Genomic DNA, 25,312 nt, shown 5'->3' with positions numbered 1-25,312 from the left:
CAGGCTCCAAGTGGTTAGGTGACTTGCCTGATATCATACAGCTAGGAAGAACCCAGGTCTATGGGTCTATGGGCCTCCAGAGCCCATTTCTTAAGTACCCCTTATACCCTGTGGTGAGTCCTGCTTGGACTCTTGCAGCAGGGGGGAGCCCTGGGCTTACCCAGTGCTTGATGGGCCGCAGAGGGACAATCTAGTGGCAGCCCCACCCATTCCCCAGAATTCAGAACCAACCTCATTGGAGGGAGGAGCCAGCACCGTCACTAGTTTCTAGGCAGAGGAGTGGTGATGGTGGTGGTATCTAGCGCTCATGTGATCTGTCACATGACAGCAGATCTGCAGAAAGACGGAATGGGACTCCAAGCCTGGTGAGAGATTAGGGGGGCCCCAGGAGAAGGGGGTCACATTGGAGGGAGTACGTGTTGGAGGGTGGGAACGCAATGACCATCTGGCTGCCGCTGAAACCCCACCTGCCGCCCTTGCAGCCTCCTAGGGCTCCTTGCCCTCCTCGTCACCAGCAAATGCAGTTACAGCCCGGAGCCAGACCAGCAGCGGACGTGAGTTGACTTAGCACTGACTGCCCCCTTCACTATGTCCTGTCCTGCACCCACTGTCCTTGTCCTAGCCTCCCTCACCCCCTTAGCACCTCCTGGTACACACTCCATAGTCTTATCCCCAGGTTCCCAGGTCCAGTCCCCAATCACCCACCTCTGTGAGCCATATCTGCTTCTGGGATCCTACCCAAGGACTCAGCCCCTAATCCTGAACTTTCCGTGACTAATATTTCCCATACCCACCCTAACGAAGACCATGTTCCTGACCCTGACTCTGCAGGCTGCCCCCAGGCTGGGTGTCTCTGGGACGTGTGGACCCTGAGGAAGAGCTGAGTCTCACCTTTGCCCTGAAACAGCAGAACCTGGAGAGACTGTCCAAGCTGGTGCAGGCTGTGTCGGATCCCGGCTCTCCTCACTACGGTGCCTGTCGGGACTGGGGGTGGGATGTGGGATGCAGTGGAAGGACACAGGGCTGGGCTGAGAATGGGACGGTGCAGATCACATCAGGGTCATGCTCTTGGTGCCTGTCGAGGGGTGATATAGGGCAGATGAATGGCAGTTGCTCTCATTGAAGAATTTCTGAATAAAAAAGTGAACTGGAACTAAACTGTCCGAAACTAACTCACACTCTTTCCTCTCAAACTTTCCACCTGTGTTAATCAGGCTAGAAAGCTAAATGTAGATGTAGCTTAAGAGCATAGGCTTTGTGATCAGATCTGGATTCAAATTCTGACTCTACTGCTTACCAGCTACCAGACAAATGGGGAAGTAGCATCTAGTACATGTAGGGGCTTAAACTGATCCCCAACCCTCAAATCCACTCCCACTTCCTCCTCCATTCAGACATTGAGGCTGCCAGTTCCAACTCCAAAATAGCCTTTGGAGGAGTCTACTTCTCACCATCCCTTGTTGCCACCAACTCAGTTGTTTATTGTCTCACCTGGACAGCTGCCCAGCCACCTGCTAGTCTGAAGTCTCCCCTCCACCCCACTCCCCACTCTACTCCCCACTCTGCTCCCAAACAGTCAATGTTTTACTCCAACGGTCAAGCTGGATTGTGTCCTTCCCCGGCTCCAAGTCCTTTATGATGGGGGAAGAGAGGTCTGTGTGAGGGGGCAGTCTCAGATTCACCCAGGAGGCGTGTGCATGGCTCCATTCAGAAAAACAGTGACTCACTATCATGTTAAGCTTAAAGTCATTAAGTATGCAGATTTGAGCTAAATTAGATGTCATCTTATAATTGGCTCTGAAAGTTTTGAAAAATTCTGTTGGAGATAAACTTAAAATGGGAATTTTAAATTCATTAACAGCTTTTATTTTTCACGATCATGGCAATGCATGCCATGGTGCAGCATTTGCAACCTACTGACCTTTACAATAAATCCATTCTCCTGCCCATGGCATTCCAAGTCTCTCCAGCCTTTTCTTCCCCTGGCCCCCAAATACAGCCCGCACTTACACAGCCTGCCCTTTTGCTAGAAAGCTCTCACTCATCCCTCAAGACCCTGCTCCGGGTTTCCCGGGAAGTCCCGATGTCTTCTGGTTGAAGTCCAAAAGGGGCAACTTGGAAAAGCAATGAATGAAGGCAACAGCCTCTACCGAATTCCTGCAGGAAAATACCTGACCCTGGAGGATGTGGCTGAACTGGTCCGGCCATCACCACTGACCCTCCGCACCGTCCAAAAATGGCTCTTGGTGGCTGGAGCCCGGAACTGCCACTCAGTGACTACACAGGACTTTCTGACTTGCTCGCTGAGTGTCCGGTGAGAGGGAATTTTTCCCTATGGAGGGTACCAATCATCCCATCAGGGAGGCTAGTCACGCCAATGGGAGGGAGTTGAGAGCTTGCTGGGGGCTTGTGGGTGAGAGCTAATGCATGGGGAGACAACGACTAACTGTCCAGTGATGCTCAAGCAGCCTCCTCTGCTCCATTCCATGCTCTCTGACCTTTGTTCTCTATCTCTGTCCTCCAGACAGGCAGAGCTGCTGCTCTCTGGGGCTGAGTTTCATCGCTATGTCGGGGGATCTGCAGAGACCCATGTTGTAAGGTCCCCACGTCCCTACCAGCTCCCGAAGGCTTTGGCCTCCCATGTGGACTTTGGTAATACCCAGTGGGGTTGGTTGGGGTTGGAGAAGGCAGAGTCAGAGGCTGGAGAAGTTTAGACGCTGTGGGGGCGGTTAGGGTGGGGTCAGCAGTAAGGTGGGGGTTGGAGTCTAAAAGATCTCCTCCGGCTGGCCCGGTGGTGTAGTGGTTTAGTTTGCATGCTCCACTGCAGCGGCCTGGGGTTCACAGGTTCGGATCCCGGGTGCAGACCTACATACTGCTCATCAAGCCATGCTGTGGCAGCATCCCATATACAAAATAGAGGAAGAGTGGCACGGATGTTAACTCAGGGCAAATCTTCCTCAAGCAAAAAGAGGAAGATTGGCAATAGATGTTAGCTCGGGGCCAATCTTCCTCACCAAAAAAATAAATAAATAAAATTAAAAAATAAAAGATCTCCTCCTCAAGTGTGACCCTTCCCCACAGTTGGAGGACTGCACCGCTTTCCCCCCACATCATCCCTAAAGCAACGCCCTGAGTCACAGGTGGCAGGGACTGTTGGCCTGCACCTGGGGGTGACCCCATCTGTGATCCGTGAGCGATACAACTTGACAGCACAAGACGTGGGCTCTGGCACAACCAACAACAGTCAAGCCTGTGCCCAGGTGAGCCATGCAGAGAGCCCCAGGGTCCTCACAGCCTTCCCAAGGTGCCCAACCAGCCTGGCGCTTGCTTTCTGACTCTAACCCCCGGGCTCTCATCCCCTATCCTGTGATCTGGGACAGTACCCCCTGTCCTGACCCTTGGGGCTGCATCCTCTGACCCATGATATCTGCTCTGACTCCCTCCATAGTTCCTGGAGCAGTATTTCCATGACTCAGACCTGGCTGAGTTCATGCGCCTCTTTGGTGGGAAGTTTGCACACCAGGCATCAGTAGCCCGTGTGGTCGGACAACAGGGTCGGGGCCTGGCCGGGATCGAGGCCAGTCTAGATGTGCAGTACCTGATGAGTGCTGGCGCCAACATCTCCACCTGGGTCTACAGTAACCCTGGTACTGCCATGGGGACTGGTTGGTGGGGAGGGGGTGTGGGTGAGTGTTGATCCTTGCTCCCTGAAGGGAATCCCATGAGCTAGAGGGAGAGCCTGACAACCCACCAAATGACTGCCCTTATGCTCCACCCCCTCAAAAAAATCCAGGCCGGCACGAGTCACAGGAGCCCTTCCTGCAGTGGCTCCTACTACTCAGTAACGAGTCAGCCCTGCCACATGTGCACACCGTGAGCTACGGAGATGACGAGGACTCCCTCAGCAGTGCCTACCTCCAGCGGGTCAACACCGAGTTCATGAAGGCTGCTGCTCGTGGTCTTACCCTGCTCTTTGCCTCAGGTGACCTCCTACTCAAATTTAGACCGCCTCCACTCACCCACCCAACCTGGCAGATTTGACCCACAGTGACATGTGAACCTCATCTCTGACTCATAATCTGAACTCAACAGAGACCACTGACTGACCTCTAAACTTTGACCTCTTGCAGTAATGACTAACACTTGAATTTCCTCTCCGACATCTGAACCCACACACCAAGCTCTGACCAATTAATCTGAGTGCTAAACTCGGTCTCTCTCCCAGGTGACAGTGGGGCTGGGTGTTGGTCTGTCTCTGGAAGACACCAGTTCCGTCCCACCTTCCCTGCCTCCAGGTAAGCACCCTAGCCGACCACTTACCTGTGACCACCAACCTTTCATCTGTGACCTCCTGATCTGGAACCTTTGCCTGACCGCACCAGGCCCTCCTGTGACTCAGCCCTCAGCTTTACCTGCTCTGGTTGCTGCACTCCCCTCTTCTTCCTGTAGGTCCCAGGCCCCAAGACTCCTGAGTAGGACACAGCTCCCAGTGTTCCTTTTCCTCAGTCCCCAGGCATTTTAGTGAAAGATTTGGTGGGTGTTCCATAGGGAAAAATGTGCACAGTCACCTCAGGCCATGCCTTGAGGGCTCAAAACCTCTTAGTCATCCCCCTGTACATGCTTCCCTACAGAGTCCAGCCCCTCTGCAAGTCCAGCCCCTATGCAAGATCCAGGGCATACTTCCCCATCCCTACTCATTTTGGAGGTCCCCTTGGGACCCCTACGATCTGAGCGCTGTCTTCTGCCCTCAGCCCCTATGTCACCACGGTGGGAGGCACATCCTTCCAGAATCCTTTCCGAGTCACAAATGAAGTTGTTGACTATATCAGTGGTGGTGGCTTTAGCAATGTGTTCCCACGGCCTTCATACCAGGTACGCATATGTTTGTGTGGGTGGATGGGTAGGGGGGATCCTCAGTTCAGCAGACAAGACTCACTCAGCAATGCCTTTCAGGAGGAAGCTGTATCCCAGTTCCTGAGCTCCAGCCCCCATTTGCCGCCATCCAGTTACTTCAACGCCAGTGGCCGTGCCTACCCAGATGTGGCTGCACTCTCTGATGGCTACTGGGTGGTCAGCAACAATGTGCCCATTCCATGGGTGTCTGGCACCTCGGTGAGAATCAGCCTGGCTCCAAAACCCCCACTCAGCAACTACTCTTGCACCCAGAACCCCTGACTCCTCAGAGACCTCTGGTCCTTTCAAACATCCCTCTCCCAAAGTCCAATCACTCTGAACCCCTAACCTCTACTTACACCCTCACCCTTGCAGGCCTCTACTCCAGTGTTTGGGGGTCTCCTAGCCCTGATAAATGAACACAGAATTCTCAGTGGCCACCCTTCTCTTGGCTTTCTCAACCCAAGGCTCTACCAGCAGCGTGGGACAGGACTCTTTGATGTAAGTGTGGAATGGAAGGGGGCGGACGTTTTCCTAAGAGTATGGGGAGTGCTAAAATGAACTTGAGGGCAGTTCTTACGGGGTGGGAGAGCCCCTGGGATGTGAATACAATGTGAGGGAGTGCAGTCTATTAGTACTGGGACCAGCAGACCCAAATCTGATGCCCACTTTCTCCCTAGGTAACCCGTGGCTGCCATGAGTCCTGTCTGAATGAAGAGGTGCAGGGTGAGGGTTTCTGCTCTGGCCCTGGCTGGGATCCTGTGACAGGCTGGGGAACACCCAACTTCCCAGCTCTACTGAAGACACTAATCAACCCTTGACCCTTTCCTACCAAGAGAATGGGCCTGTCCCCTGCCCCACGGCTGGCGGCTCGGTCCCTTATTCTGCAGTTGGAAGCCCTGCTGAACCCTCAACTGTTGACTGCTGCAGATAGTTTATCTCCCTAACCCTGAAATGCTGTGAGCTTGACTTGATTCCCAATGCTTCCCTGCTCCATGATACTCAGGTCTCCCTACTCCTGCCTCAGGTTCCTCTACAGATGCTATAACCAGTACTGTTTGGGATTCCCCCCCCCCCATTTCTTCTTTCTCTTTTCAACCAGACTTTTCCAAAGGGTTGTCTACGCAGTCTGTATACGTTATTCCACCACATATTCTCTCAATTCATTGCAACGAAACCTCTGCTTTCATTTTTTCACTTTTTCCTCCCGACACTGAGAAACAATGGCCTCCCTGCTGCTTCATCCAGTGCACACGTCCCAGTTTCCGCTTTAGGGGCTCTCTGTCATAGTTGCTCACTCTCTCTCCTTCTTTAGCTTCCAGGGCTTAACTTTTCCTCTGACCATTCTCTCTTCCTCCTTCATTCCCTCTTCCTCCTTCTCTTTCTCTTCTTCCTCATTGAATATTGGTGTACTTCATTGCTCCATCCTTAGTCTTTTGCTCTCGTCACTCTACCCATTGTCCCCTGGAAGAAATCAATCACTGGCATCCACAGCCATCACCATCTCCCAAATCAGACTTTCTATCCAACAGTAATTGATACCACAGATGCAAGATGTGTGAAACTCAATACTTGATCTCCCTCCTTCCCAATCCCAAACTGTTCTCTTTTGTTTATTCTTGGTAAATGATACTACGCTTCTTCCAACCAAGCCAGAAACCTAAGTGTCATCCTAGACTCCCATTTCCTTCACCTCCCCCCATCACCACCTTCAATCAAGTCCTATTGACTTCACCTCTTAAATACATCTTTATCAATCCACAAGTCCTGCCAGTTATGTCTCCTAAGTATATCTAGAACTCGTCTGCTTCTCTCCATCTCCACTGCTACTACATTAGCTTAGAGCCATCTTGTCTCTCCTCTGAACTGTAGGAGGCCCTTGCAAAAAGTGTCCTTACGTTCTGCCCTTCCCTAAACCATCTTCCAGAGTAAAATGCAAATCCCATCAGGTCATTTACTTGATTAAGACCCTTCAAAGATTACTGGATAAAGTTCAGTCTTTTTACCATGATTCACAAACTGGATCCCTTCCTTGCTGTTTGTTCCTGAGTAACAAGTTGTTTATCCTCCCCTGCTCTCCTCCCCACACTTTCACTCTTGCTCAAGACATTCTGTGCCCTTAACACTACTCTTAACTCCCCTTTGCTTGGTTGACTTCCAGGACTTTTTCAAGAATCAGCTCAGAAGTCACCTTCTCCTGTGAACCTTTTGGCTTCCTGAAATTAGTTGATTTTGGCATGTCAGAAAAATCCTAGATTTTTGAAACCAAACCAGTTTGATTCTTGGTTCTGATATAGACTAGAAGAGAACCTTGGGCAAGTAAGTTCATCTCCCTGAGGCTTTTTTCTCATGTTAAGTAGGGATATCGATACCTGCCTCTCATAACAAGCAAGGAATAATTAAATGGAATCAAGTTGATAGAGCACCTGACACACAGAAGTAAGCAGCAGATGTTAGTTCCCTTCCTCTGCTGCACCGCATTCTGTGTCTACCTCTAGGATTATAAATCTCACATAATATTGAAATTGCCAGATTACCTGTTTGCCTCCCTTTCCAAGACCATTGGTGCCTAGAGGACTAGAATCTTGTCCTACTTAACTTTGTATTCCCAGGCCCTAGCTCAGGATTGGCAAATAGGAATCAAATAAATGTTTGCTGCATTTAAAACCCCACTTTTTCACTCGCTGTGATTTTGCATATGTTGTTTACCCAGGCTGAAATACCTCTTTCCACCATCTACAGCAACACTGTGTGCGCTCTCCCGCTGCCCTCACTTCTCCCGGCAGCTGGCGGGGAGTGGGGGCTTTCCAACTCCATTACTAAGCCTTAAAAACACTGAATGAGGGAGCTATAAAGGATGCAGGCTGGCAGGCCTCCTGGTCGAGGGGGCTGGGCCCAGGAGCCCCAAAGCAAGGTCTTTAGGCGTAAGACTGAATGAGGGGGTCCCAGACCCACCGAAGAGAGTCCTCGACATTCAAGGGTTCCCATCCCAGCGGAACACTTGAATACGGCGCGGGTAGAGGGTGGAATGTCCGCGGCCAGCGCCATTCTCCTAGGCTGGTCCCCAACCTTCAGTCCATGTCATCCAGCGGGAGGATGGGCAACCGGGAGGCGGAAAACCTACGGCGGAGGGCGAACACGGCGTGGGCGCGGCGAGTCGCGAGGCGTGTGACGTCACCCATGGTGTGTGTGCGTAACGTGAGCGGAAGCGGAAGTGGCTCTGTTCGCCGCCTCTCCCACCGGCCCGATGAGCTGCAGCGGCTCTGGCGCGGACCCCGAGGCGGCGCCGGCCTCCGCCGCCTCGGCCCCGGGCCCGGCGCCCGCGGTCTCGGCCCCCGCCGCGCTGCCCGCCGGCACTGCTGTGGAGAACAAGGCCAGCCCCGCGGGGACAGCAGGGGGGCCTGGGGCTGGAGCCGCGGCAGCGGGCACGGGACCCGTGGCGGCGCGGGCCGGGGAGCCGGCCGAGCGGCGCGGGGCGGGTGAGGGCCGGGACGGGTGAGGGCGAGGGCAGCGCCTTGGGCTGGGCCCAGCGGCGGGTGAGAGCAGAGGGTCTAAGGCAGATCTAGCCGGGGCCCTGCGCCCCCCACCTCCGTGTCTCAGTTTGCTGGTTCTTCTCCAGCTCCGGTGTCGGCGGGCGGCGCGGCGCCCCCCGAGGGGGCCATGTCTAACGGGGTTTACGTGCTGCCGAGCGCGGCCAACGGAGAGGTGAAGCCGGTGGTGTCCAGCACGCCTCTGGTGGACTTCCTGATGCAGCTGGAGGATTACACGCCTACGGTGGGCTTCCAGCCTGAACAAGGCTGTTGACACGCTGTCACGCCAACTTTCCGCCACACCACCTGGATTTCCAGCGTCCTCTTGTATTTGCTTCCCTGCTAGCTCTTGTGATTTATCCCCTCTGCCCAGCCAAACTGTGAGCTTCCTGATAGCCAGGCCTGTCCTCCCCCATTTCCCTTACTCTCTCACTGCCGTGCACAGGGCTAACACTGACAGTCATCTAATTGATTTCTCAGATCCCAGATGCAGTGACTGGTTACTACCTGAACCGTGCTGGCTTTGAGGCCTCGGACCCACGCATGTGAGTAACCTGTGGGCAGGTTAGAGCCTTGGGTGCTTGTGTGGACTCTGTTGTCCATCTCCTCCTCATACCAGTTTTTTCTCTCTAGAATTCGGCTCATCTCCCTAGCTGCCCAGAAATTCATCTCAGATATTGCCAACGATGCCCTACAGCACTGCAAAATGAAGGGCACAGCCTCTGGCAGCTCCCGAAGCAAGAGCAAGGTGTGAGGGGAGGCTCATTGAATCAGTAATTACCTCCCCAGCAGCAGAGGCTTAATTTATGCTGAAACTCCTTTGGGGAAACTAAGCTCTAGGGGAGGTGAATGACCTACTCAGGGTCATCACCTGGGACTAAAATCTGGGATTCCTCTGCTCAGCTGGTGCTCTTCCGTCTTCCCTCAGGACCGCAAGTACACTCTAACCATGGAGGACTTGACCCCTGCCCTCAGCGAGTATGGCATCAATGTGAAGAAGCCGCACTACTTCACCTGAGCCACCCAACCTAAATGTATTTGTCTGTCCCCTTGACCCCACACCAGCCTGTTTCCATAATAAACTTTATTGTGACAGGCAGGGCTGATCCCTCCCATGCTGGGAGACACCGTGTGGCAAGTGACAAAGCTCTGAGCCCAGCCCCTTTTGGGGCCACAGTGGTAGGGACGGGGGCAGGGGATGGGCCCCATGGCTGGGGTAGTACCATGACTGGAGGCAGGGAAGGCAACCAGAGGCCTGCAGCTCTGGGGAGGTGCACTCCCCTGTGTCCTGACACCTCTGGAGTATAGGCAAGGACTTTCCAGCCCTACTTGTCCTGCATCTTCTCCAGGATAGGCACAATCATGTCAAACTTGGGTCGCTTAGCAGGGTCTTCATTCATGCAGATCTTCATGAGCTTACACACATGGGGGGAAATGCCTGGTGGGATGGTAGGCCGAAGGCCTTCCAGTGCCACCTGCAGATACAGGGAAAAACCAGGTAGGTCTCAGAACTTGAGTCATGTGGGGAAAGGCCTCTAGCCCTCAGGACAGGATTACTGTATATCCAAACATACACAGTATGAGAGCCCAGCCCCACCACAGTTATTGTCACTGCCACCACCATTCCCCCAACACAAGTATATAGATTTGTGCTCTCACCTTCATTCCAATCTCCATGTTGGAGAGGTCAGCAAAGGGTACCTCCCGTGTCACCAGTTCCCACAGAAGCACTGCAAAACTCCACATGTCTGCTGAGCGTCTGTTTGTGTCTTCAGGCTTCTTCTGCAGAGCTGGAGGGACAGGACTTATCTGTTCCAGCTGCCTGTCCTGTCCTGTCTCTGCCCCCTTCCATTACTACTGAGCTGGCCCTTCTCTACCTCCCAACATGATGCCCTCACTCACCTTCAGGGGCCACCCAGGCAGGTGCATACATGCGCCCAGGGCATTGGAAGGAGAACTTCACGTCGGCCATGCTGATTCGGGCAGTCATGTCCTCATCAATCTGAGGAAGAGAAGATAGATTTGAGGAAGGAGGTAAGTCCTATTCTAGATAGGGAAACGGCTTCTGGGAGCCTGGGCCGGGAGTGAAGCTGTGACCTCACCATTACGCTACGGCTATTGAGTGCATGTCGTGGGATGAGGGGCTCTAGTGTGTGTAGGAAGGCCATGCCCCTTGCCATGTCCAATGCAAACTTCACAGCCTGGCTCTGGTCCACGACGAAATCTAAGAAAGGAGGCAAGAGTCAAATACTTCGGAGAGGCTCACACATCCTCTGCCCCCTCCAATGAGATTTGGCATCCCCTACTCACTGGTGCCTTCATGTAGTACATTGTACAGGGATCCATATGGCATCCAGTGTGTGATGAGGGTGGGGTGAGGAGCAGGTGGAGACTGACAGGCACCTAGCACTGGGAGCACATTTGGATGCGAGAAAATCCTGAGAGGGAGAGAGTGTCCCTGGCTGAGACCCAGCATAAAAGATCTCCCTCTGGGTGCTAGTCAGGGTTCCTTGGAAACAGCAGCTTCCAGTTTAGGCTTTGCCCCACCTGAGCCGGGGACATTCCTCGTTGAAGTCCCTGCTTTTCCTTGTACTCCAGTCTCGAACCTTCAGCACCTTCACGACGATGTCATTGCCCTGCCAGCGGCCCTTCCATAGCTGAGGGACAGGTAAAGGTTAGGAGGCTTGAACTAAGGCCACCACTTTCTTGCCTGCTAACTGGAGGAGAAACTTAAAACAGGTGCAGAGCAGGTAATTTGTCGGGGTTTGGGGCGGGAGGGCCAAGAAGGGCAGGGGTCACCTCTCCAGAGTGATTCTCGTTGAGCTTCGCCAGGAAGTTGAGCTGTTTGAAGTCAATGCCGGAGTGTTTGTTCAGAGTCCCGTTTCCTGAGAGTGTGGGCAGGTCAGGTACCCAGCTTCCCCCTCACCCAGCCCCAGGAGCCCAGGATTATTCCCTATTACCACTCCTCCCCCCACAACTGACTCACGGGGTCGAGTGCGGGTGGTCCCCTTCCAGAATGTGTCCTTGTATGGAATACGGTTGAGATTCTGTCCCATCTTCTCTGCCCGCTCTGGGGAAGAAAGACAAAATAGTCTTCGCCTCAGCTGTGGTCTGGAGGGAGGAGATAGGCAGGGACAAGACAAAAGGGCACAGGCTCGGGGGTAGAGGACGGACCTCGGAGAAGCTCTCTCAGGGGTGCCTTGGCTTTGTCCACAGGCATCTCTCCATACTTGTTACAGATGCTGACAAGGGCCCCATTAGCCACCAAGTCCTGGAATGAAAAGGTGGTTGTGATGAGGGCCCCTGCTACCTCCCTGGCGGTCACAACCAACCAAGAACACAGATGCAGTACAAACCCTGTGAGTGTCATACACTGAGCAGTACTCACAGGATGGGTTGAGGGTTCCAGAATCTCCCAATCAGGCTCAGACTTTGCTTCCCACCCACCCCAGGGCTCGAGGCCTGAGTACTCACCTCTGCCACCTGATCTTGGCCCCAAAAACAGGCATAATGTAGGGGGACATTCCCATGCTCATTCACTGCATTGATGTCAGCTTTGTACTGCAGCAGCTGGTCCCCATGGCGAGAGAGACACACAAAGAGGCAGAAGGCACAGTCAGTCACAAATAAGAGATGGTGTTGAGGCATTTGAGGAGGGAGAAGAGTACACATACTGTCTCCAGTATGTTATAGTGCCTGTGACTGACTTCTACGCATGTATGTGATGTAGGTGACGGAGGGGTTCATACATACCTTTTGTACAATATCACGGTGTCCATGACTGGCTGCCAGGTGCAGGGGGGTGTCATCCCCACGGTTCATCACATTGATTCGAGCACCCCGCATGATCAGCATCTCAACCACAGCAGAGCGGCCCTCTCGGCAGGCCCAGTGCAAGGGAGAGAAGCCATGATCGTCCCTTTGAGGAAGGGGCAATGGTCATTCATCTGGAGGTGGGATGGGGGCAAAGGCTTTGATACAGAAAAAATTGATAGGCACTCTGCATACTCTCCTTGGGAAACCTTACCTCTCCAGGACTTTGATTCTCATTCATGCCAGCAATTCCCAAAGCTGTCCAATTCATACCTTCCCCTGAGCTTCAAACCTAACCAACCACCACGTGAAATCCTGACAAGTCCATAAGATTCACTGTCTTCACCACCATCTCCCACTAGCCGTTTTTCCCTGGCACGCCCCATCTCATTAAATGGTAGCATTCATCTGGTTTCCTCTGCACCTCTTTTGTAACATCTGTTGGTCCTTTCTATTTCGCACTGCATCTTGTACATTCCTCTACTATAGTACTTGTCACAGTGGATTATAAAAATCTGTTAATGGGCTGTCCTGTCTATTAGACTGTAAACTTGAGAAAATGGATTGACAGTAGGTATTCAGTGCATGTTAATGGCGTGATGTCTTGGAGAAGGAAGGCCACAACTCATGGGAGAGGGAGCAAGCTTACTGATTGGCTCTGGTACTGAGACTAAGATCTAAAAATGGAATGGAATTAAACTGATGTTCAGGAAGGGTTTATAATGAAAAGGAGAAATGCTTTTGATAAGTCATTACTGATGAGACCACCACATACAACAGGATTCCTCTGCTCAAGCAGTCCTGGGCACAGAAAACAGGAAAAATTGAGACTAGCTTCTCTAGAAAGAAAACTATCTGACTTTTTTCTTACCCCACTGACATATATTTTCTAAAATAAAAAGTGTACAAAAAACCCAAAAAACAATTGGGTGGGAGCTGTGCCTGCCTGACAGCCCGGGGCCATAAAAGGAAATTCCCTCCAGTCCTGGGTGGCAGATCCAAGAGGCGGAGCAGGGGGCGGTCTGTGGTCCTGGCCACAGCCTCCGGATGCCTTAGTGCTGAGGTCACTTCCCGTGTGGGGGCTCTAGGCGGGACCTGGAGCTGATTGGTGGGCTGGCCATCCCGATGCCCCCCACAGCCGCTGAGGGTGGGGGGCGTGGCTTTTAACCTCAAGATTCCCCTCCACAGCTGCCCTCATCTGCTCACACAGAGATAGCAAAAAGCTTTCCTGGGAAGTGGGTATCTACCTGCTCCTCGAAGCAATTACCACCCCTGCCTTATCAGTCAGTTTTGCCTCCCAGCTCTTTAATTTATGTCATGGCTTATCAGCCTCCTGAAGGCTGTGGCCCCAGAGCAGGCCAGAGCCTGAAGGCAAAAGTTTGGGGACAAGGGTACTACCTACTGTCAGCCTGCCTGTCCACCTCAGACCCTGGACTTTAATCCCAAAGAGGCCTGCAGGGCGTTTACCCCCACCTCATATCCAGACTATAACCAGCTTGTGCTCCCAAAGCCCAGCCCCTCAAACCAGCACCAAAGCCTTGCAGTTTCATTAATGCCACCCCTTTACCTTTCAGCAGCAAAAAATCTTCCTAGATGCCAGGCCCACTGGATAACTTCACTTAAGCTTTTATAACCCCACCAACAAAACAGTAATGGTGCTCACTGGCTTTATCAGAGCACCCTTTGAGTTATATGAAAAATGGAACAAGTGACTGCAAATTATGGAGAAATAGTGTAGAGCCTAATGGAAACCAGTAAAGCCTGGATGAAGATAACTGGTGTTCCTTACCTCTTAAACCTAAACACTAAATTCCCAACCTTAAAAAATAAAATTTTAAAATTAAAATCCCCCATCCTGAATCAACATCACTACTGCTTTTCTTGCCTTCCTGTCTCAGCCTTTTAAGCCTGTAGACAGCCTTAAAGAACCTGTCTACGTTCCCTTTTTCTGTTTCCTCACCTCCCATTCAACCTGCCACAAGGCCACTGCCTTGAGAGCAGGCATTACCTCTGATTCTGGGCCTCTAGCGCCTAGTACAGGTGTTCAGTATAATTCCTTAAATGAAGGAACCCAGTGTCATCTGGTTTTTTCACCTGTTTTCCTCTGAAACACCCCTCACAGAGATCAATGTAAATTCAATGATTACTTTAAAGTGCTCAAGTTCTTTGACCTCTCAGCAGCCTATACTACTGCTGACCACTCCCCCTTCATTGAAACATTCACTTCTCTAAGCTTTACCAACATATTTTCCTGTTTCTCCTTCAACCTCCACTTGTTCATTTTTGGTCTTGCAGGCTTCTCATCCCCTCTCCTTCACACCCATGTCTTCAGGTTTCATCTGTATGCTAATATCACCCAAGTCTGTATCTCCAAGTCAGATCTCTCTCCTGAAATCCAAATCTGCATAACCAACCACCTACTCCACAATTCCACTTCGCTCTACTGTCACTTTAACATGTCCAGGGTGGAACTCATCATCCTCCAGTCGTCTGTCTCAGTAAAAGAAACCACCATCTACTCAAGTGCCCGAGTCAGAACCCTGGTCATCATCTTTGACCTTCCTCAATTCCCACACCAGATCTCACCAATTCTTTATCCTGATGATTTCAGGAATCTGATCACTTCTTTCTTTTTCATATGACCCCATTCTAGTCCAAGCCGTTACTTCTGGGATAGACTAAGCAGTTGCTTCTCTTCACGTCACCACTTGCTCTTCACAAAGCATCCAAAATGACAATAAACAAATGGACAACCTCATCATATCACCACACAGCTTTAAACCCTTAGCCTAAATATCCTTGCATGTTCTAGCTGATTCTTGCAGACCTTTCCAGTCTTATCTCCTGTCGTTCTCCACTTGTACTCAATGCTTCAGCCCACAGAAGCCCATATGGAACTCTGGACAATTTCAGGGCACTCTCCACTCTATCTTGCCTCCTAGCTTTTGCCCATGCAGTTCACTGAGGCTGGAAAGCTCTTTGCAGCCTCTGCCTGTGAAACTCTTATTCAGCAGTCAAGATTCAGCTCAAACACAGCTTCCTCTGCGGAGACCCCCTGCCACCCACAGGCTGTGCTTAGCACTCATCACACTGGATAGGAAAATCAGCCATCCCCACCAGACGTGAAGCAACTCACATCGCGGAGAGGAGCATGTCTCTGCCCTTCCTCTCACCCACCAGCCACCTCAGCTCACCCCTGGTTGAGGTCGTTCTCGGTGTTGTCCAGCCACAAGCGAACGGCAACCGCGTTGCCTTCCCGGCACTGAGTGAAAATGTCGTCCATAGCAGCGTCCCAGCGCTGAGTCCCCAAGATTGGGGAAGCCTGGGGACTGTGGAGGGATCCAGGGAAGGGGGTGAACCCCAAGCTTTGTCCCCTGCAGGAGAGAAGTGTTCGTGTTGGGGGTGGGGGTCTGGGCAGCGTCGCCGGCTACTAGAGGTCTGGGAAGGAGTTCAGGGTAGGGGGATGATCCCCGACTGTGTCCCCTGGGCGCGAGGGAAAGGCGGGTCCGGGCGAGGTAGGAGGTGATTAAGAGGTAGTATCTCCTGCAGGGACGTCAGAGAGCAAGCACAGAGACCCTACCCGCGAACAGAGCTGGGGGGGGGGCGGGGATCAGGCGCTCTAAACCCTGGGGGATGCGATCGGGGATCCTTTCCCGGGGGAGCCCTCGTTCCCTACTCGGAACTCAGCCGGAGCGAGGGGTGACAGGTCGGCAGCGCTCGAGCCTTGAGGAGGGGACACGGGTGCTCCCACACTCACCGGGGCTTGGGCTGGAGGAGCCTTCTTCGGGGAACTACCGTCCGGCCGCGCCCGCCGCCCGGCCCCGCCCCTGGCCCTCTCTGGTCAGCGCGGGCCTCCTACCCTCCCTCCCTCCTCCTTCCTCCTTTGCCTTTCTAGCCCACCAGTGTCTGAACTCGATGGTTTTCGGCTCTCTGCCGGCCGCTCTAGCCACCCTGGCTTCCACTCCTTGGTTTCCGGCTGGGTTCTGGCTGCTCTCCGCGGTGTGAGTCGGGGAGACGCGCTCTGCACGTGGAGCGGCGCTGGGTCCCCGCGTCTTCGCCCTCCCCACCCGCATGTTCGAGGAGCCGGAGTGGGCCGACGAGGCCCCCGCAGCCGCGGACCTCGGGCCTGTATCCTCAAGGCCTCGGCCCGCAGCAGCCTCGAAGATCAAGGTAAGTGGCCCCGCAGGGGCTCTGGAGCTGTTTCAGGCGGCGAAGGGGACCCTGGTGGATCCCAGCGCTGGGGCACGCCGTGTGTGTGCGTGTATATGTGTGTGTGTTTGTATTAGGGAGAGGGGGGCGCCTGCGGCCGACTGAAGATACGGGAATTTCCAAAAGAAGATGACCTCGGAACTGAGACAGAGTTGGTGAATAGAAGTTAGTGAAGCGAGGAGTGTTTCTTGGACAGGAAAAGCCTGTACAAAGGCCCTGGGGCAAGAGAGCAGGTCCTAGTAGGGTCACACACAAAATAATCCGTGTGGTTGGAGCACAGAGAGTGAGGGGATGCCCTTGAAGCTGGAGAGGTAGATTAGAGGTTTTGCGTATTGTAAGGTGAGCAAGAAGCCAATGAACTGGTTTTAGCAGGGGAATGATTTCTTCAGATTTGCATTTTGAAAAGGTCATTGGTTGCAGTGTGGAGATTGGATTGGAGAGAGCAAGAGTGAATGACAATGAAGGATTGTCAGTACTATCGTTTAAAAGGAGGTTGTGTGGAGGGGACCTGAGAACCTCCAAGCCTGGGAGGGCCCAGTAGGACTTCAGCGCAGAAGACCTCCCAGACAACAGATCTTCTCCTTTAAGTTTTTGCAGATGTGATGGCTGCTGTACTTCCTCCAGCTCTTCCTACCCTTCAGTCAGCCTCCAACATGGAATCTGCATGCTTTATTCTCTTCTCTTCATTCCTTCAACCCATTTTATAATTTAGGCCACTGGCCTCTCTGTCTGCAGCTTGTCGCCTTCGTTTGTTCTCTACACTGCAGCTAGAGTCATCTTAAATGCACACGTGTGAGTGATCCCGTCACTCTTGTTTTCAGAAACCTCCCTACCTCTTTTATAGAAAGATATCAGCTGGAGGTAAAAGCCTGAGACTGAGGGTTGGAACTCCTGGTCTCTGGCCTTGGTCCTGTTGCTTGTGGCCTCACCACATTCCTCTGGGGAACCCCATTACCTCATCTGTACATTAAAGAAAGTGGGGTGGGTGGTTTCTCTGCCATCCAGCCTCTCGGAGGTTGGATGGTGACTTGAAAGTTCTTCAGGGTCTGGCAGGCTTCATGACAAGTGAGTTAAGTTGACTGGGAATAATCCAGATGTCTCTGCCAGCGTCTGAATCAGGTCCCCATTTCTCCCTTCTTATTCTCCAGGCCCCATCCATTCTCCTCTGCCCTGTTCTCATGCCTTGTTTTCCCTCAGGACTCCAAGCGCCGCCAGCTTTTGGCCACATTACGGGTCCTGGAGGCAGCATCTCTTCCCCAGCAGCCCCTCAGCCTGCCTGGCAGTGACTCTGAAGAAGAGGAGGTGGTGGAAAGGAAGAAGAAACGCCCAAAAAAGCCCTCGTTTGCCAGTGTTTCTACTGAAGTAGAGGAGAAAAGGAAGAAGAAACATCAGAAACAGGGCCCACCTGGCAGTGACTCTGAGGAAAAGGAAGTAGAAAGGAAGAAGTGCTGCAGAGGGGCTCTTGGCGGTGATTCCGCTGAAAAACAGAAAAGAAAAAGGAAATGTCAGACACAGTCCTCTTCAAACCCTGCCCAGCACCTGGACAATGGTGACCAAACAGGTACTAGTGGATGTGTATATGTGTGTGGGACTGGGAGGGGGGTCAGCTGATCCTACATATGACAGAGGTTACCTGCCACCCTTAGTTTTGGGGTTAGGCAATAAGAAGTACTTTCATCCAGGCCACAGTCTGTCTCAAGGACAGGGGTAGGGCCAGGATGACTTGCCAAACCTCTGAATTCAGGGGATCTTGCCCCAGATATGCCTTCCATCCTCCTTCCTGCAGGTCCCAACGCTTGGAAGAGTAGTGGTACAAATGACCCACCCAAGCCAAGCCCTGGGACCACTTCCCCCAAACCCCCCCAAACCTTGAGTCGCAAGCAGTGGCGGAACCGGCAGAAGAACAAGCGTAGACACAAGAATAAGTTTCGGCCACCTCAGCCGCCAGACCAGGCTCCAGCCACAGCCCCCACAGAGGAGACAGAGGTGCCTCCTACTCCCAGTCCAGACAGCCATGAGGCTCGGGCAGGGGCTCTGCGAGCCCGCATGGCACAGCGGCTGGATGGTGCCCGATTTCGCTACCTGAACGAACAGCTGTACTCAGGGCCCAGCAGTGCTGCACAACGCCTCTTCCAGGAAGACCCTGAGGCCTTTGTCCTCTACCACCGTGGCTTCCAGAGCCAAATCAAGAAGTGGCCACTGCAGCCCGTGGACCGCATTGCCAAGGATCTTCGCCAGCGGTGAATGGGGGTTGGGCGCTGTGAGAAGCAATGTGGGTCAGTCATGGGCTCATGCACTAGACCAGTGAATGATCCCTCTTCTCCATTCCCAGGCCTGCGTCCCTGGTGGTAGCTGACTTTGGCTGCGGGGACTGCCGCCTAGCCTCAAGTATCCGGAACACTGTGCATTGCTTTGACTTGGCCTCTCTGGACCCCAGGGTCACTGTGTGTGACATGGCCCAGGTAAACCCCTCTATCCCTTTACGTGTCTGGCCTGTGCTCCAGGCCCAACCTCCATGTGCTAAACTCTTAACATTCCCTCCTTCCTCCCTCCCTGTGCCCTCATCCTAATGTCCAGCCCTAGCACTCAGCGCTGACTTTCTCCTCCCCATATTGTGTGTTTCATACAACACTCCCACCCTGCACAGGTGCCTCTAGAGGATGAGTCTGTGGACGTGGCTGTGTTCTGCCTTTCACTGATGGGAACCAACATCAGAGACTTCCTAGAGGAGGCAAATAGAGTGCTGAAGCCAGGGTAGGAGCCCCCAAGACACAGACGTGTGTATGTGCACATGCATGCATCTGTGTATTTACATAGAACTCTCCATCCTTCTCAGGGGTCTCCTGAAAGTGGCTGAAGTCAGCAGCCGCTTTGAAGATGTTCGGACCTTTCTGGGGGCTGTGACCAAACTAGGCTTCAAGGTCATCTCCAAGGTAAGGGCCACAAGAATTCTGTCTCTGTTTTTGTCTCATGGGTGGCCCTTTTCAGAGTAATGGTATTCAGGAAGGAGGCCATAGGCACAGGCACAGACTTTTGCTCCTTGAAGGCACGACTCATGGGAGAGCCCTGGGAAGCTTTCTGAGCAGGGGCGGGATGTGGATGGAGGTGTTTTGAGGAGCTTGGGTGAGGATTTGGAGCTCACTTGGTCTTTTCTGCCCCCAGGACCTGACCAATAGCCACTTCTTCTTGTTTGACTTTCAAAAGACTGGGCCCCCTCGGGTAGGGCCCAGGGCTCAACTCTCAGGCCTGAAGCTTCAGCCATGTCTCTACAAGCGCAGGTGACCTCTGGACCCCCCTTGAAAGGGGAAGCAAGTCTCGAACTCAAGGCTCAGAACTCTGAAGACTGCATCCAGCCAGGCTGTGACCCAGGACCTGGTACCACCCTTCCTCCGTCCCCAGAACAAAGTGTGATGAGAACTCTGGCTCAGCCCTGCTCTATTGAAGACTTCTTGGTGGCAAGAAGCATAAAGTCACTCGGGCTAGCTAAAGAATAAGGAGTTTATTGTGAGAACACAGGGGTATCTGGGAATTATGGGTGCCCTAGGTGTCATGGAAACTAGATGGTTCGGAATGCCAGGCATCTCTCAGGAGCCACAGGTCTTTCTGACCTGGCATGTCCACTCTCTGATCTTCTGTCTACAGACCAGCTCCATCTGCTCACCCGTAACTCCTGCTCCTTCAGCTTCAGTCTGCCCAGGCTTTCAAGGCCTCAGACAGGCAAGTGTTGCTTCTTGGCTCTGGGGCAACCAGCAGCCCACCAACATCCTGGCTCAACATATTCTGGGCTTCTGGGTCAAGACTATTTGATTGTCCCTATAGTAAACACCTCTTTCCCCTCTACCTTCATCTTCATCTTTGGAGCCATATGGCCCAAATGACTCCTAGCACCTATTGCCCTGTGGGGGCTTGGTGTGTGAGAGCACAGATTTTGGAATCAGGTAGGCCTGGGTTCAAATGCTGGCCTGCCACTTGTTGCTGAGAGTCATTTAATCTTTGAATATCATATTCCTCATTTGGAAAATGGTAGGATTCCTGTCTCACGGGATTGTTATGTGAGTTAACTGAGGAAATCCATAGCCAGGGCCAGGTACATAAGGTGCTCAATAAACTATAGCTGTGGCTATTATGTGTTGTAAGCCTTACTGTTTCCAAAGACCTTCCCTAGGCAGGGTTGGAGGTTGAAGGGTAAAGTATGGATTTGCTGACTGAGGAAGATTCTGGGAGAGCTCAATATAGGCCTTTCAGTATGCTCACTTTATAGGATATTTAGAGATTCTTGATTCTGAGCTGTCCTTGGAGGGGGGTGGTGAGAGAGCTGGGTCTCTTCATAAATAACAACTGGTTGATGCCATGTTGGGGCGAAGGATTGGGCTGTTCATTGGCAGAAGGGTCTGTCTGTTGTTTCTGCCTTGCAGTGGGCCCAGATCAGGATGTCCTAGGAAAGCTATGGGCAGGGAAGGGTGGGAAAAGATGAGCTGGGATGATAGATCCTGGGCCTCTCCCAGAAGGTATCTGCCATGGGCCCAGGTATAAAGATACATTCTCTTCTACCTATTTCCAAGAACAAGAACTGAGAGTGACCACTGGGACACAGTTCCAGGGCTCTGAGCCATTTGGATGCCTCCAGAAGGGGGTGAGGTTTTGAGGCAGGCTGTGAACCATTCAGCAGACCCTGCACAGTGCCCTTGCCTATGCTTGTCTCTGCTGAACACTCTTCTGACTGGCAGAGTCTTACTCATCCTTCCAGACAGCCTGATTGTTTCCTCCTCCACCACTCCCAAAGCAGAATTTCTTCATCTGTGCTCTCAAAGCACGACATGAAGAGTGAACCTTCAGCATCGAAATATTGTGTTGTGATTGCTTTGTGCATTAGGCTGCAGTCTTCTTAAGTCATATTTATCTTTCTAAATATGGTTTGGGGCACAAGATAAGGGCACTGTGGACTAGTGACGATGGAAGAAGTAGGCAGGCAGGAGAACTTCAGTAGGTGGAACTGGTAGGATGTTGAGGGTTAGTGAGAGAAAGAAATCTGAAGTAAGTTTCTGGTTTCTGGCTTGAACAACTGGTTGGGCTGGTGATGCCATTCAAATGTTGGGTTTTATGTACCTGTTACATGTTCATTTGGAAGTGGGACATAAATGTCTCAGGAGAGATCTGTTCTAGGGATTTGGGAATCAGCAGCCTAGAGGTGGTAATGTAAGTCATAGGAATAGATGAGATACTCAGAGTAAGACAATGAGAAGAGAACATGGCCCTGAGTAGAACTCTGAGGAGCATTTACTGGGTGGGTAAAGGAAAATGAGCCAGTAAAGGTCACAAGATGAGAAGGTTGGGCTAGAGATAGAGGAGTAAAACCAGGAGAGTGGATTTTTTAATCTGGAAGGAATGGGGAGGTTGTCAGCTGTCAAATGCTGTTGAAAGGTCTATTAAGATGAGAGAGGGGCCGGCCCCGTGGCCTAGCGGTTAAGTGCGCGCGCTCTGCTACTGGTGCCCGGGCGCACACCGACACACCGCTTGTCCGGCCATGCTGAGGTGGCGTCCCAGATAGAGCAACTAGGAGGATGTGAACTATGACATACAACTATCTACTGGGACTTTGGGGAGAAAAAGGGAAAAAAAGAAAGGAGGAGGATTGGCAATAGATGTTAGCTAAGGGCCCATCTTCCTCAGCAAAAAGAGGAGGATGGGCATGGATGTTAGCTCAGGGCTGATCATCCTCACAAAAAAAAAAAAAAAGAGAGAAAAGAACACTTATTCAAAAAAAAAGATGAGAGAGAAGTCAGATTGCACTGGGGTGAGAATTGCTGAGTAATGTTGACGGCCTTTTTGAATTTATAGTGGTATTATGCATGAATTTATGGTTATACCAGTCAGCCGAATGGTGTGGTTGTCTCTGCCTACTCAGGAGTCTAGAGGGAGCTGTGGGAAAAGTGAGTACTAAGGGGTCATCCAGAGTCCAAACCTTGCCACACAATTGAAATGAAAGGAAATCAAGCAAAGGAGTTTCAGGCTGTTCGTAAGTGATTGCTATGCTGGACCTTGGGATTTTGTAGAACAGAGAGGAGAGTGAAGACAGGAGTAGGTTGTTTTACTGGGAGTAACTGAATATGTGACCTGGGAGGATGGGAGGCTGTGGTCATAAATTGGGATGTTTGAATTATTAATATTAGAAGCAGAGTAGCACCAGGCGATGGCAAAGTCTAGAATGTAGCTACAGGAGTGCGTGCCTGAGAGGCATGCAAGGGAGGTTGCCTGTAGATTGGTTAATGGACTCAGGGCTCAGGTATTGTAGGGCAGGTTTGCATGGACTTGGACGTTCTCCAGGATGATGGCAGAAGTTGGCATAAAACAGGTACCAGCCTCTTGAGGGAGGGGGCCGATCCAGGAGGTCTGCAGACAAAGGGAAGGAGAGGCTGGATGGCACAAATTTCAGAAGTGCAGAGGGTTCACACAGCCTATGAGAGAGACTTCCATTTTGGGGGTGATGTGAAGCTGGTGAGTGGAGTTGGCTGCCAGGCAGCCAAGATAAAATACCCTGATAGTCGTCTCTAGCTCATCAGGATTCACCAGGGATCATTGGGGAGATGACTATTCTGGCAGCTCCATGGGGCAGGAGCCTCTGGGATAATGGGGAGACAAGCCACAAAGTCCGAGGAATGTGTTGGAGTAGCAGGGCATCTCATTGTAGGACACACATCCCCTTTTATAGCTCCGTATCTGTGTTCTTTCCCAAATGTTTATATTCCTAGATCTTGAATCATTTTCCCTGTTTTCTTATGCTCAGCAGGACAGCTGGTGTCTGCCTTCCTCTCTTTTGCTTCCTCCCTGACTTATAATTTAGATTCTTCCTTTGCCTATTCTGGCTCCAGCCACCTGAGTAAATACTTCCTTGGGTCTGACTCAGGCCCCGGGCTCCCCCTAACTCAGCCCAGCCCCCGCTAGTGGCTCCATCAGTCACCCTGATTCTGAAAGCAGGACTCTCCTGAGCCTGATCTGGGTCCTCCCTGCTCCATCATCAGCTTCAGGGCAAGCTCTTGTTCAAGGCCGTGCCTGGGATTCAGTGTCTAATGTTGAGAGCCTGGACTGAAGAGAGAACAGTGTATGTTTCATTAAGAAATAACAGCATGCCAGCTGTCCGAGGAACAATGAGACCAGTTTAAGGAGCAGCTTGAGAACGGATTGAAGGAGTGGCAGGAATAGTAAGAGGTAAACGGGAGTGGGAGGGAGTTGCTCCTCTGTGAAAGGCAGAGGTTCTCAAACTTGCATAATTAGGGTAACCTGGAAGGCTTGTTACACTGCAGATTGCTAAGTGCTCCCCCAGTTTCTGATTCAGAAGGTCAGGATAGGGTTTGAGAAGTTCTTTTTTGGTTGCTTTGATTTTTCTCAATGAAGCAAGAGGCAGACTTACGGGTTGAGAGTGAGAATGGGGGAGAAAGGGTTGGAGTTTTGAGGAGTGACGGTCGTGGTGAGAGTGAGAATGGGGGAGAAAGGGTTGGAGTTTTGAGGAGTGACGGTCGTGAATGTCGTTTCTAAGAGAGTAAGAGAGGGAGTAAAAGAACTAAGGAAATACAGTATGATTGCTGGTAGTATTAATAGCACACTTAAGGTTCAAGGTCAGAAAGAGGAAGGATGGGAGGAGACTCATAGAGAGCTTCTGTGAGACAAAGTACAGCTGGCCTGTCAGAACCCGCCCCCTCCTTTGGAGGGCTGGTTTCTGCCCTCTTACCTCAGGTCTACCTGGGGACTCCACTGGGACCCTTCAGGAAGCTTGAGGGATTTATTCCTACAGCCAAGGAATGATGAGCCTGGGGTCTGACTCCTGTGCTGGAAATGTAGCCGGCAAGCAGAGGCTCACTAACTGTTTCCATGGTGGAGCCAGGAGAGTGCTGCTGCTTTTGCATTGGCCTACATTTCCAGAATTTGTCATGGCAAGTGATGCGTAAGTGTATCCTATGCACCTTGCGGGAGAGAGGGAAGCATGGGGTGGTCTTGGGTCCTGTCCTGTAGGACCATTTGAACAAGCAAGGAGACCTCAGCACAAAGAAGCTAGGAGTGGGCTCAGCCCCTGTGGGCTAAGGAGGGAGTTGCAGGAGACCACCCAGAATAGAGCTGCATCCACTGGGGTCAAGGGGACAGCAGGGATGCCCCTTTTAAATATCTGCGAGGCCCATAGGGCAGAGAACCACCCAGTCAAGGAAGAAATGTTTTATCCCCTTACTTCTCTGCAGTTGGGCCCAGAGCGGTCAGCAGCTATTAGGTAGAGAGGAGGTGGGAAGAGTGGAGAGCATCCAGATCTTTCCTCCCTTCTGTCACCAACTAATTGTCCCAAGGAACTCAAAGGTGGGTTCGGAAGCATTTAACTATTTAAGAGTTGCAGTCACCAACCACTCTGAACCAGACCAAGCCTCACCACAGGAGCTCCGCCTATGACCTTTGCCTCATTTTTAATGCTAAGATCTTCTCTCTGGGAGGAGCTTAGGCCTTATTATCTTAACCTGCAGTGTATGTGGAAGCATGTTTTCCAACTGAGCTTGCACAAGCAAATACCTACCTCTTCCTTTTTAATATTCATTACCCATCTGAAATAAAAGACCCCTGCTTTCCTGTGTTTGGGGACAGCCACGACTTTGGAAATGAGTCCACGTGGTCTCCTATTTGCTGCAAATAAGTTCTACTTTGTGTGACAACTACTTCTGGTTGAAAGTCTGATTTTAACTCGCCAGGAGGCAAACCTACTTTTGGTTAGGTAACACTTCCTCAATTCAGGCTCCTTGACTTAAGTGGGGCAGAGCTAGGAGGGGAAAGAGTTAAAGCTACAACACATGCAGATTATTTATTGTCACATAGGATTAGGTGTTCTAATTACT

At 51.9% G+C, this 25,312-nt stretch overlaps 4 protein-coding genes across 5 annotated transcripts; 3 read left to right on the top strand and 1 right to left on the bottom strand.

Moving 5' to 3' along the window:
- The first annotated feature begins 285 nt into the window (after nucleotides 1–285).
- Nucleotides 286–7,163, top strand: TPP1 (tripeptidyl peptidase 1). The gene is made up of 13 exons (XM_058545841.1): nucleotides 286–365; nucleotides 483–554; nucleotides 832–971; nucleotides 2,164–2,314; nucleotides 2,525–2,652; nucleotides 3,082–3,260; nucleotides 3,449–3,647; nucleotides 3,794–3,987; nucleotides 4,231–4,295; nucleotides 4,752–4,872; nucleotides 4,954–5,112; nucleotides 5,269–5,394; nucleotides 5,574–7,163. Exons 1-13 carry the CDS (start codon nucleotides 286–288, stop codon nucleotides 5,712–5,714), a joined length of 1,755 nt encoding a protein of 584 aa, XP_058401824.1. The 3' UTR covers nucleotides 5,715–7,163.
- A 962-nt stretch (nucleotides 7,164–8,125) lies between these two features.
- Nucleotides 8,126–9,522, top strand: TAF10 (TATA-box binding protein associated factor 10). Its single transcript, XM_058545845.1, has 5 exons — nucleotides 8,126–8,372; nucleotides 8,513–8,667; nucleotides 8,904–8,968; nucleotides 9,057–9,171; nucleotides 9,352–9,522. Exons 1-5 carry the CDS (start codon nucleotides 8,141–8,143, stop codon nucleotides 9,439–9,441), a joined length of 657 nt encoding a protein of 218 aa, XP_058401828.1. The 5' UTR covers nucleotides 8,126–8,140; the 3' UTR covers nucleotides 9,442–9,522.
- ILK (integrin linked kinase) lies at nucleotides 9,491–16,070 on the bottom strand. Of its 2 annotated transcripts, XM_058545843.1 has the most exons (13): nucleotides 15,994–16,070; nucleotides 15,431–15,610; nucleotides 12,177–12,342; nucleotides 11,898–11,993; nucleotides 11,598–11,694; nucleotides 11,410–11,493; nucleotides 11,223–11,308; nucleotides 10,971–11,080; nucleotides 10,734–10,861; nucleotides 10,526–10,647; nucleotides 10,326–10,425; nucleotides 10,083–10,213; nucleotides 9,491–9,898 (listed from the first exon to the last, which is right to left on the bottom strand). In XM_058545843.1, exons 2-13 carry the CDS (start codon nucleotides 15,517–15,519, stop codon nucleotides 9,749–9,751), a joined length of 1,359 nt encoding a protein of 452 aa, XP_058401826.1. In that variant the 5' UTR covers nucleotides 15,520–15,610; nucleotides 15,994–16,070; the 3' UTR covers nucleotides 9,491–9,748. The 2 variants fall into 2 exon arrangements, with proteins under 2 accessions (XP_058401826.1, XP_058401827.1); XM_058545844.1 differs by lacking the exons at nucleotides 11,223–11,308; nucleotides 11,598–11,694; nucleotides 15,994–16,070 and having other exon boundaries at nucleotides 15,431–15,695.
- An 83-nt stretch (nucleotides 16,071–16,153) lies between these two features.
- Nucleotides 16,154–23,904, top strand: RRP8 (ribosomal RNA processing 8). The gene is made up of 7 exons (XM_058545842.1): nucleotides 16,154–16,406; nucleotides 17,643–18,006; nucleotides 18,232–18,685; nucleotides 18,778–18,907; nucleotides 19,093–19,199; nucleotides 19,282–19,378; nucleotides 19,608–23,904. Exons 1-7 carry the CDS (start codon nucleotides 16,308–16,310, stop codon nucleotides 19,725–19,727), a joined length of 1,371 nt encoding a protein of 456 aa, XP_058401825.1. The 5' UTR covers nucleotides 16,154–16,307; the 3' UTR covers nucleotides 19,728–23,904.
- The last annotated feature ends 1,408 nt before the right edge of the window (nucleotides 23,905–25,312 follow it).

Source organism: Diceros bicornis, chromosome 7, assembly GCF_020826845.1.
Source record: "Diceros bicornis minor isolate mBicDic1 chromosome 7, mDicBic1.mat.cur, whole genome shotgun sequence".
Classification (NCBI taxonomy): Eukaryota; Metazoa; Chordata; class Mammalia; order Perissodactyla; family Rhinocerotidae; genus Diceros; species Diceros bicornis.
This window is presented reverse-complemented; position numbering and strand designations above follow the sequence as displayed.